Consider the following 11,350-nt stretch of genomic DNA (forward strand, 5'->3'; position numbering starts at 1 on the left):
AGAAGAATAAATGTGTTAACACTTAAACAGATATTTTTCGATTACAGTTTTGCATATTATCACATCACTATTGCATATCTTTGAACAGCGAGATTTTAAAAGGAGATAACTCTTATATGTGTAGTCATCTTGTCATTAGTTGGAGATAATTTTTCCTTTTCAGATGTTAGTGAAATAATTGCTTAGTTTCGAATGTAATTTTTTCGTTGAACCAAGGAAACTTCTACCACTGAAAAATAAGAGAAGGATGTGTTGATTTGAGAGCAATTGTATTTGAATATCTATCTGTAATTTTGTATTGATTTTTTTTTGCATTTCACAGATACGAAACTATCTCAAAATTATTGTTGTGTTGACATATTTTGGCGGGAGAAGTGCTTTCTCAGCTCTTTGACACAACTGAAGAAAACAAGTGAAGAATAGTTTTTCACATCGTGATGGGAATTCTAGGCCTATCAAAACTTTTAGGAGACTATGCACCATCATCTATGAAAGAGAATGAAATCAAAAACTATTTTGGTAAATGTCGATTTATTGTGTGAGATCTACAATCATAATCTGATAGTGTTTATTTGGTGACCTGAGAGCTGGAGAATGCGTTTAAGCATTATAATACTACAACATCACATAGCTCCCATGGTTCAGAGGCTTATTATATCAGAGATGTGATCTATACGTTTGTGCATTATTGATATGAGTCTGGCAGTTCATGGAAAGAGAAGCTTGTATGTCAAAATGACATTCTCGGTTGAAAATATCAACAAAATAAAACAATACAACTTGGTTAAATGGTTAGGGGTTCACAAAATGAAGACTGATCTATCACAATTGTTGGGAAATACTTCAAGTTTTATTGAAATTTTAATTCATGCCAATTTCATGAGAATAAAATAATCTTTTATGTTAAGCAATAATTAAAAGAAAGTAAAACAAATTCAGGAGAGCAAAAATGTTGTCATAGTTTGATTAACACAGAAGTTAGCTACATGGTAAAGTGCAGAGCACCTGCGCTCCGAGATCCTTTCATTTCATGTTACTGTTTTTACTAGAAGGTGCATACTGAAAGTGATGGCTACTTTTTTAAAAATTGATGTAATTGTCAGTGTCTTAGCGATTGTACCGCTGTAGTGTAAGTATTTAAGGTTGAAAATACTGCATCTATTTTTTTACTTTCCCCTGTGCGAACCAGTTTTAGCTTTGCAGTTGTATGTTGTTTCATTACTAAATAAAGACAACTTGGGAAACAAATTTGAAAAAAAAACTGACTTTAAGTGATATAGGCTATTATTAGTATCAAATTCATATTTCAGACTAGTTTGCATATAATACACATATTTGTGGTTTTCTAACCTTGTCATATTCACAGTCTGGGATATAAAGCTATAGGCCTTATCTCCACACAAAAAAATTCTAAACTATATTAAGTTTTTGTTGATAACCATACCACTATTCAATCCTACTGTCAATAACAACAAAACATTTTATCAGAAAATTGAGACATATTTGAATTTTACCAACCTGTTAGCTGTGATAAGGTAGGTAAGGATACCTTACAGGCAATTTTCTAATGAGTGGGATTGCCAATGTCACAGCTTCAATTGGTTCACATTACTATTAATTATCAAAATTTGCATCTCCAAGTACTAGATTTATACATTTCAGAATGGTTGTGTATTTTGCAGGTCGTAAGGTTGCTGTTGATGGTTCTATGTGCATATACCAGTTTCTCATTGCTGTGCGTCAGGATGGCAATCAGTTGATGTCTGAGGATGGAGAGACCACCAGGTAACATTGCCTTTGTCTGTAATATACAGGAAGTCCTGATTTCTTACTCTATTGCAATATCTTTTGATTTATGACATTTAATTAAAGTACTTTAAAGTACTGTAACAATGTAGTATTGTATAAATCTGTTAATATCAAGATTATCTTTATCATAGTATCATGAAACTAAGATACAGGGTTAAAATTGGGCAAAAGGTAAATATCTGGGACACTTCAAAAATTATGAATTGATTAATCATGAAATGAAGTATGTTAAGTTTTATCACTTTAAAGAATTTATCTTAAACATTACAATAGTGTAATATATATGTCAAGTCAAACCAGTCATCAGAGTCCAGATGTTTGTGATTCCTGAATATTTATGTGTTAAGTGATAAACCAGGGTAGTAGTTTAATTGAATGCTTTCCTTCATCTAGGAATGTCATTTCTTGATAATCATATATTTGAAGGTATATCTTTGTCTCCTGTCTTTCCATTTGAATGATTTCTTGTATTTGCTCTGCTGGTCATATTTTAAGATGCATTCAGTTAAGTATTTGCCCTGTTTTACTGCCAAAACCAGGCTATTTCCCATTGCCAAAAATGCTGCTGTTTTCTATATTTAAACAAGCATTGACTGCTACTAGAAAAATCACTGACACTGGTATTTGCAGCATTTTGGTTGTGGCCATCACTCTATTTGGTTACAGTTGAAATTTTTTTTAATGAGTTCATGTTTTAGACATCTTCCTTCAATGTTATTATGTTTTTGACTTATTATTGCTAGCCATTTGATGGGAATGTTCTATCGTACTATCCGTATGGTTGAGAATGGTATCAAGCCTGTCTATGTATTTGATGGAAAGCCACCAGACATGAAATCAGGAGAGGTAAGGTTATTTTTTGAGCTATTGTTTTCATATATACAAAAACATTTTTTTTTTATTTCAAATGCAGAAGGGTATCAAATACAAACACTTGAAACCAAATGGATAATTAAATAATAAAGCATCGTTAGTTCTAGTCTAGAAAAGACAATATCTAATGATGATTTACGTGTGAATTGACAGCTGGCCAAGAGAAAAGAAAAACGGGATGAGGCACAGAAAGCTCTGACTGAGGCTGAGGAAAAAGGTAAGTCAAACATTGACATGTCTAGTTAAAAATGACAAGGAGGCATACAAAATAGTCTACAGTCAAGGAAATCATCTGTTTTAAAAATAAACAGATAAATAATGGCCCTGTATGTTGGCAACACTTACAGCCATCATTTTCATGTCAGTGGCAAAACATTGATTTTTGTCTTTATCTCTAGTGTCTCATCATCTGTGCATACCTTTAACTATAGATCACTAGATTTTAATCCTTTTGATTTTCTTGAAAATTGCAGGGATTTAGTGTTATTGGACCTGCTATTTCAAATTGTTATAGAAAGGAAGTGATTAAACAAAACACGAGTAAACTATAACACTAGAGAGGGTGATGGTAGGAGTATTCTACCAGAGTAAACTATGGCCAGATTGTGATAATATGAGAAAAGAGAAGGTGACATTAGGAGAAAACTGTATCCCTCTGCAGATGACAACTGGAGTAAACTATCACCCTACAGAGGATGACTGGGCTCTCGATCTGCCAGATTATCGGCCCCATTCCCAATGCAAAATAATATTTTTTTCCCCAATTTGGGTCCCAAGTTTTCCAATTCCAAGGAAAACACCATTATTTTTTCCCAATTCTAAGGGCCCCGGGCCCCAGTCCCAAAATAGGGTGTGAGAGCCCTGGGTGACGATAGGAGGAAACTAAGGTTGACATGTTCATTTCAGGAATGACTTTACAGCTCATAAAACCTTTTTAGTGGAACTACAGCTCATAAAACCTTTTCAGTGGAACTGTTAAAACTACAGAAACAAATCAATATCAAGTAGTTATCAACTGATTTAAGGTCTTCAAGTTTTTTTTTTTTTTTATGTTTATTTTATTTTTGCATTATTTGACAACAGGTGATGCAGAAAATATTGAGAAATTCAGCAAAAGATTGGTGAAGATGAACAAAGGGCACATAGACGATTGCAAAGTTCTTCTTAAACACATGGGAATTCCTTTTGTTGAAGTAAGTAGAAACAATAGTCAACCTCTTTATGTATGCTTCACCGACTGCACAACTCAATGTAAGGCCACATTAGAAAATTGGCATTTTTCCAATTTCCTGACCCAACTTTTTTTTTATTAATGCCAACTTTAAATAAAAGAAAACAATATTGAAAATCTGGTTATTGTGGTTGGGTAAACGATTCCCTGTGATCATGTATACTACCCATTAAGGGTGACTGAAGAGGCATCCATAAAGCCATTAATGATGAAGTACTTAGTAGTGGTGACCAGTTGATAGGTCCAATTAATGGTTACCAAGTGAGCTACCCATTAATGGTCGTCAGTTGATGTACACATTAATGGTGACTAGTTGATGTACACATTAATGGTGACTTGGTGAAGTAGGCATTAAGGATGACTAGATGAGGTACACTGAATGCATTAATGGTCACCAAGTGAGGTACCCATTAATGGTGACTAGTTGATGTACACATTAATGGTGACTAGTTGATGTACACATTAATGGTTACCAATTGATGTACACATTAACGGTGACTAGTTGATGTACACATTAATGGTAACTAGTTGATGTACACATTAATGGTTACCAGTTGATGTACTCATTAATGGTTACCAGTTGATGTACTCATTAATGGTGACTAGTTGATGTACACATTAATGGTGACTAGTTGATGTACTCATCAATAATTTCTGGCTGTTGTACTCGTTAATGGTATCTTAAAGCAATCTTACTGTAAATTTAAAAAAAAAGGAAACTTAAACAAACAAGAAATATTGAACAAGATATGGTGTTGTAGGCTCCAGGTGAGGCAGAGGCCCAGTGTGCAGCTTTGGTGAAAGCAGGAAAAGTTTACGCTACCAGTACAGAAGATATGGATGCTCTCACATTTGGTACCAATGTTTTACTGAGGAATCTTACGGTCAGCGAGGCAAGGTAGTTAATAAAGGATAAGGCAGCATTCCAAGTAGTTTTAGCAGTAATTGTGCTTTTATGAAATGGGAACAGATGTATCATTCTGGTTTTTATGTGAGCTTTTATATTGTAAGACCTTTATCATGTCCATAACATGCTTCAGAACGTAAATCATGTGGTATATGAATGACTCCATAAGTGGATCAGAGATTGATGAATATGTTAGTGTGGTCACATGGATTCTAAAACTTTTACCTCATTTCAGTGTGTCACTATTGGAATTCTAGATCTGTTATGGTAAATATTTTATTTGACAATATATATTTAAGTTTCAAGATAATTTAAAACGTAAAATTGGTACAACTAGAGTGAGGGAAGACACAAGTTATGGAAGGATACGGACTAATGATTTAAAACCTTTACAAGACCTTCCTGATATATGTTAGTTATGGGAGGATACCTTCCTGATATATGTTAGTTATGGGAGGATACCATCCTGATATATGTTAGTTATGGGAGGGTACCATCCTGATATATGTTAGTTATGGGAGGATACCATCCTGATATATGTTAGTTATGGGAGGGTGCCATCCTGATATATGTTAGTTATGGGAGGGTACCATCCTGATATATGTTAGTTATGGGAGGGTACCATCCTGATATATGTTAGTTATGGGAGGATACCATCCTGATATATGTTAGTTATGGGAGGGTACCATCCTGATATATGTTAGTTATGGGAGGGTACCATCCTGATATATGTTAGTTATGGGAGGATACCATCCTGATATATGTAAGTTATGGGAGGGTACCATCCTGATATATGTTAGTTATGGGAGGGTACCATCCTGATATATGTTAGTTATGGGAGGATACCATCCTGATATATGTTAGTTATGATACCATCCTGATATATGTTAGGATACCATCCTGATATATGTTAGTTATGGGAGGATACCATCCTGATATATGTTAGTTATGGGAGGACATCCTGATATATGTTAGTTATGGGAGGGTACCATCCTGATATATGTTAGTTATGGGAGGATACCATCCTGATATATGTTAGTTATGGGAGGGTACCATCCTGATATATGTTAGTTATGGGAGGATACCATCCTGATATATGTTAGTTATGGGAGGATACCATCCTGATATATGTTAGTTATGGGAGGATACCATCCTGATATATATTAGTTATGGGAGGATACCATCCTAATGTGTGTAAGATATGGAAGGATACTGATTAATAATTAAATGTATAAGTGTTTTGTATCTTTTTTACAGAAAATTACCGATAAAGGAATATTATTACAGCAAGATTTTAGAAGAAATTGGATTAGAAAAGGATGAAGTAAGTCACGTCTTGGCCTCACAATTCATATGTTACTTAACATTGTAGCCATATTGTTGTACTAATAAGTTTATACTTTTCAACTTCAAACAGCAAAACAATGCATGGTTACAGGAGTACTGAACATAAAGGTAGACTATACCTAATAATGTCCTTCAAGATGTTGATGCCTTGTTGTTAAAACGTTATAAGTCCTGCCATCAGCACCTTTCCCCCTATATTGTGGGGTCCTTAATGATCTGAATAACTTGTGAGTTTAACTCTATACCAGTGCTTTTATTTGAAATCCTCTTCTGAATATAGATGTAACCCTGGTAAAATACTAGCCGCAATATACCACTCGGCTAGAGGGAACTTCTCTTTAGCTCGATTGGTTGAGCGTCAGACTAGTACGCCAGGGGTCCCGGGTTCGATTCCTAGCGGAGGCATTAAAATGAATAATGACCTCTCTTACATAGATTTGGGTGAGCAAGGGGATATTACGAATTGTAATTGATTTTATGAAGTATACATAATAAAAATATTTGAACATATAAATTCAGTGCTACATGTTTAATATTGCAGTTCAATTAGCATATTATCTCTTCCAGTTCATTGACTTATGCATACTATTAGGCTGTGACTATTGTGAGTCAATTCGAGGCATTGGACCCAAAAGAGCTATTGATCTTATTAAACAACACAAATCTATTGAAGAAATCCTGAAACATTTAGACACAAAGGTTTGTATGATGAATGGTAAGGATTTCATTTACAGGCCCATCATCATCAATTGGTTGGCTATTGAATGGCCTGGCATCTGTTGTCATTTGTCCATCCTTGACCACTTCCTTTTATCACTGTTTCTGGACAAGCAATAAATGAGTCATTCACAAATTTCAGATCAGTTCATAGTACCTTGCTCCCTAGTTGTGAGTAGACCATTTTAGGACAATCTCAAAACAACATCAGCAACAGGTGGCCATCTTGGTTTTTGACAGTCATATTTTGCAGGTTCCCCATGACCCCTAGTTGTGCCCTTGTAATTTGGGAATCAGAAAATTTTTGGATTTTAACAACAAAAGATTATCATTAACAGGATGGATCTTTTTATTTCAGCACTGATCAGAAAAAGAAAATGGCTGATTGATTGCCATCTTTGATTTTAACTATGAAAGTTTGATTGCTATTCTCAAGGAGTGGATGGATCTTTCCCAAATTTTAAAACATAGTTTCCCCTTTGGTCTGTAGTTGTGCCCTTTGGAGTTTTGAGTTGCATCAGAAAAGCAAAATGGCTGATAGGTGGCTATTTTCACTTTGAATGTTTGTTATCACTATTTCATGAGAAATACTGGATGGATTTTTTTTTGAAAATTTCATGTGTAGGTGATTCTTATTCCTTGGAAATTCTGTTTTTATTTTGAGACTGATTAGAAAATTAAAAATGGCAGATTTCCAACTTTTAAAGAACAAACAAAGATTATACAATGTTGCCACCAAGCGGATTTCTTGAATGTAAAGTGTTTTTCATTCATATAGACACACAGAGGTTTTTGTAACAGATGTTAAGGTTTGAATTTATTCATACCTCAAAAACAGGAATAAAGGCTAAATGAGATATCAACTTTAAAGATTTTTAAAGTATATATAATAATAGATGAATTTCAACTTTAAAGTTAATTTAACATATAACATTGAATATATAAATTGTTTTAGAAGATCATTTTGCACACACATTTTAGTATATATTTGAATAGCTAGAACAATTTATTCCAGTTTCTTATTTTCTTACAGAAATATACAGTTCCAGAAGACTGGATGTACAAGGTATACTTGAGTTTTCCCTTTTTCTTTAAGTACAAAATTATGAATTGTTTGGAGTTGCAGTGATTATTCCAATATGATGACTCGCAATTTTGTATAATAGCCAGAAAAACAATCATTAATGTGCAAGTGGAACTGCAATATTTGATTATAAAGTTTTGTATAAAGTTTTCATGTAATGTGAAAACACTTTAAATGTTTCCAGACTTGGTCCTTCTGTAGTAGAAGAGAACTGAACATATCTGATATATATATGTCCATGATTTCTCTTTGTTATGAAATGGTTCAATGATTTATCAATTATCTTGCAGGAGGCACGGCGGTTGTTTCAAGAACCGGAGGTAACAGAACCAGATGAAATAGACGTATGTATATTTTAATCTACGTTCTAAAATATCTGACATGTCCTGAAAATGAAAACACATGTTTGCGGTGATGATATCCCCAGTGTTACCCCAGTATCACTCCTTAGTACTATCACTGGAACTGCTCATTAACCACAATACCTTTTTGCCGTCTATTAGACCACATTTTCCATCTTGGTCAAAGGCTTAAATGTCAGAACTAAGGACTGACAATAATTGATCTATTACACCACCAATTAAGGCTGATAGAAAATTTTATTGGTTCCTTTCACTGTTATGCAATAAATTAACTGCAGAATTATTTTGACAGTCTTTGTATTTGAGGACATGAAAATTTATGGATTAAGAGAACCAAAAGAATACAAAGGAGATTACAATACATGTATGTGATTATCTATATTTCAGATCAAATGGTCAGAACCAGATGAAGAAGGTTTAATTAAGTTCATGTGCGAAGAGAAAAATTTCAGGTATATTTTATTCAAGCTATTCAAAGTGATTTTTTTTGTATTTTTATAAGATTTCTGATAGATATAACAACAATATTGACATGTGTACATATAAGTTCATGGTGAATAGTTTTGTCTTTATATGTTAAGTATTTTCCATTATTTGTATTTCATGTGTTTTCCAGTGAGGACAGAATGAGAAATGGAATTAAGAAGCTAACAAAAGCCCGCCAAGGAACTACTCAGGGTCGGTTAGACTCATTTTTCTCTGTTGTGTCAACAACATCATCGGCCAAAAAGCGGAAAGTAAGTTATTGCGAAATATTTAAAACTTAAGATCATTTGTGATGTTGGGAATAATTGATTGTAGATCAGATGTATGACTTTTAAGTTGTCTGCAGTTATTTTTCAGGATAGTGCGAGGCTGTTAAAGTGAACTCTGAGGGATCAGTTAAAACATTAGGAAAGATGTTATTTTTTTCAATCTTTAAAGATATTATACCCAAAGAAAGTGTTAAATGCAGAAAATGAAAAAAAAAATTTTAATATTTTACCAATTTGAAATTTGGTTTATCGATTAGAAATAAGAAAGGCTTTTATTTTCATTCAGTAGGACCTTTTAAAAGAAAAGTGATTTCCTTTTTACATGATGGTAGATGATTCTTTCAGATATTGTAGATATTGAACTAAAATCATGTTTTATGTGTTACAGCTGGATGAACAAAAAGGATCCGCAAAGAAAAAGGGTCGAGGAGGTGGTGGATTTAAACGAGGAAAATAGGTCACAGTGACCAATGCAAGACCTTATAGAACTTTGAAAAAGGTAGATGGCTCAAGAGGGGCACATTGTAAAGATTATGACACATGCATATGCCTATCAAGTAATGAGGATCATCAACAAACTTCCTGGACTGGTCACACAATTTGGACTTGTATACAGAGTGGCCTAGGTTTTACTTTCACTGTAGCCAGATACTGGTGATATAAAAGCACGTTCTGTGGCCCTGACTTTTGTCATTTATTGGACTGATTTAAAAACCATGAGTCGGTGTGTGTAGATATAGTTAACAGGGGTCTCTATGTGATGGATCATTCTTTATATATAGACTCTGGTAATTTCTTATTCAGTGTGAAAATCATATGGAAAATGATTTTGAAAATGAAAATGAGAGGGTTTTTTGAATCAAGGGATTACCTTCAGAAGTTATATTTTCAGAAAGATAAACTGTATTTAAATGAAGCTTTAGTCATGTAGTTATGGAATTTGATAAAGTTTTAGGATTTGAGCAGTAAAGGAACAGGTGAATGCTTAAAAGTTCAGGTTACTCTGCAGACCTTATTCAAAATCATTTACTTAGCTGAAGGTTGTCACTTTACCTTGTCTAATTTCTGAATGAATTTCACCATAGTACCAATATTTCTAACTGACATGAGTCTGATACCAGTAGACACTAGACATATACACTAGTACTTATCAATTCCTTCTTTCAGAAGATCTGCGTTGATCTCTCTGCAAAAAATTAAGTTTTGCTAAACTTTTTCACTGATTAAGGCATAAGGTAGAACTGGTGTTTAATTGTACATTTGACTTAAAGTCTTACTATGTATATTATGTTATGGTCAGAGTACTCTTGCTGAATCTATCGTATGAAATATTCAACATCTTTTCTAAATCCTGATTTCATAACTGAGAATTATGATCCTTTGTTAGTGATTTTATTATTGTGCTATGATATTCTGTGTTGTTTTGTTAAAAACAAAATACACCCTGATCATATATGTGTTCGTTGTTTATCTTATCTTCATTTACCCTTTGTTAGCTATTCGAATCTCCCTTCATCCATGATCCTTTGTCTGCAATCTGTCCCTGATCAGTTCTTGTTATTATTTTTATTTTTATTTCATTTCTGTTGGTTTTAAGACTGATTAGAAAAAAGCATAATGACTAAAAGGCAGCAATCTGTGATTTGACAGTTAATGATAATTGTTGCTCTTTCATAGGAGAGTGTTTCAAATTTAATGTAATCAGGAGCAAAAACAGAGAAAAGATCACATGAAGATCAAAGAATGGTTGGCACTAAAATCCCAGTGGAATCACTTGTTTTAGTTGATTGATGAAATATTGACATTGATCATAAACAATTTACAAAGAATTTAAATTACATTTAAAGTGAAGAAATAATAAGGAGTTATAATACATTTCTCCTGTATTAGAGGGAGGGCTATTCTAAACTTCTAGTACAGGGACATGTACCATCACATCACGTGGAGGCATGTTTACAATACCAAGTAAAGGGACATAACTTGTACCATCACATCACGTGGAGGGATGTTTACAATACCAAGTAATGGGACATAACTTGCACCATCACATCACGTGGAGGGATGTTTACAACACCAAGTAATGGGACATAACTTGTACCATCACATCACGTGGAGGGATGTTTACAATACCAAGTAAAGGGACATAACTTGTACCATCACATCACGTGGAGGGATGTTTACAATACCAAGTAATGGGACATAACTTGCACCATCACATCAAGTGGAGAGATGTTTACAATACCAAGTAAACGGACATAACTTGCA

At 33.8% G+C, this 11,350-nt stretch overlaps 1 protein-coding gene across 1 annotated transcript; it reads left to right on the top strand.

Annotated features, from left to right (window-relative positions):
* The first annotated feature begins 374 nt into the window (after positions 1 to 374).
* Positions 375 to 10,544, top strand: LOC132553917 (flap endonuclease 1-like). The gene is made up of 13 exons (XM_060218205.1): positions 375 to 519; positions 1,683 to 1,785; positions 2,553 to 2,655; positions 2,836 to 2,899; positions 3,766 to 3,875; positions 4,675 to 4,811; positions 6,078 to 6,144; positions 6,735 to 6,866; positions 7,918 to 7,950; positions 8,259 to 8,312; positions 8,718 to 8,782; positions 8,947 to 9,067; positions 9,474 to 10,544. The coding sequence occupies exons 1-13, from the start codon at positions 438 to 440 to the stop codon at positions 9,540 to 9,542; spliced, it is 1,140 nt and encodes a 379-aa protein (XP_060074188.1). The 5' UTR covers positions 375 to 437; the 3' UTR covers positions 9,543 to 10,544.
* The last annotated feature ends 806 nt before the right edge of the window (positions 10,545 to 11,350 follow it).

Source organism: Ylistrum balloti, unplaced genomic scaffold, assembly GCF_031769215.1.
Source record: "Ylistrum balloti isolate Yb309-2 unplaced genomic scaffold, AGI_CSIRO_Ybal_v1 Utg370368, whole genome shotgun sequence".
NCBI lineage: Eukaryota > Metazoa > Mollusca > Bivalvia > Pectinida > Pectinidae > Ylistrum > Ylistrum balloti.

What these genes read in the sequence shown, in the direction of transcription:
- LOC132553917 (XM_060218205.1), top strand. Translation starts at nt 438, where the DNA reads ATGGGAATTCTAGGCCTATCAAAACTTTTAGGAGACTATGCACCATCA. An exon ending in TGAAACATTTAGACACAAAG is followed by an intron (nt 6,867 to 7,917) that starts GTTTGTATGATG and finishes ATTTTCTTACAG; the next exon opens with AAATATACAGTTCCAGAAGA. An exon ending in CATCGGCCAAAAAGCGGAAA is followed by an intron (nt 9,068 to 9,473) that starts GTAAGTTATTGC and finishes TATGTGTTACAG; the next exon opens with CTGGATGAACAAAAAGGATC.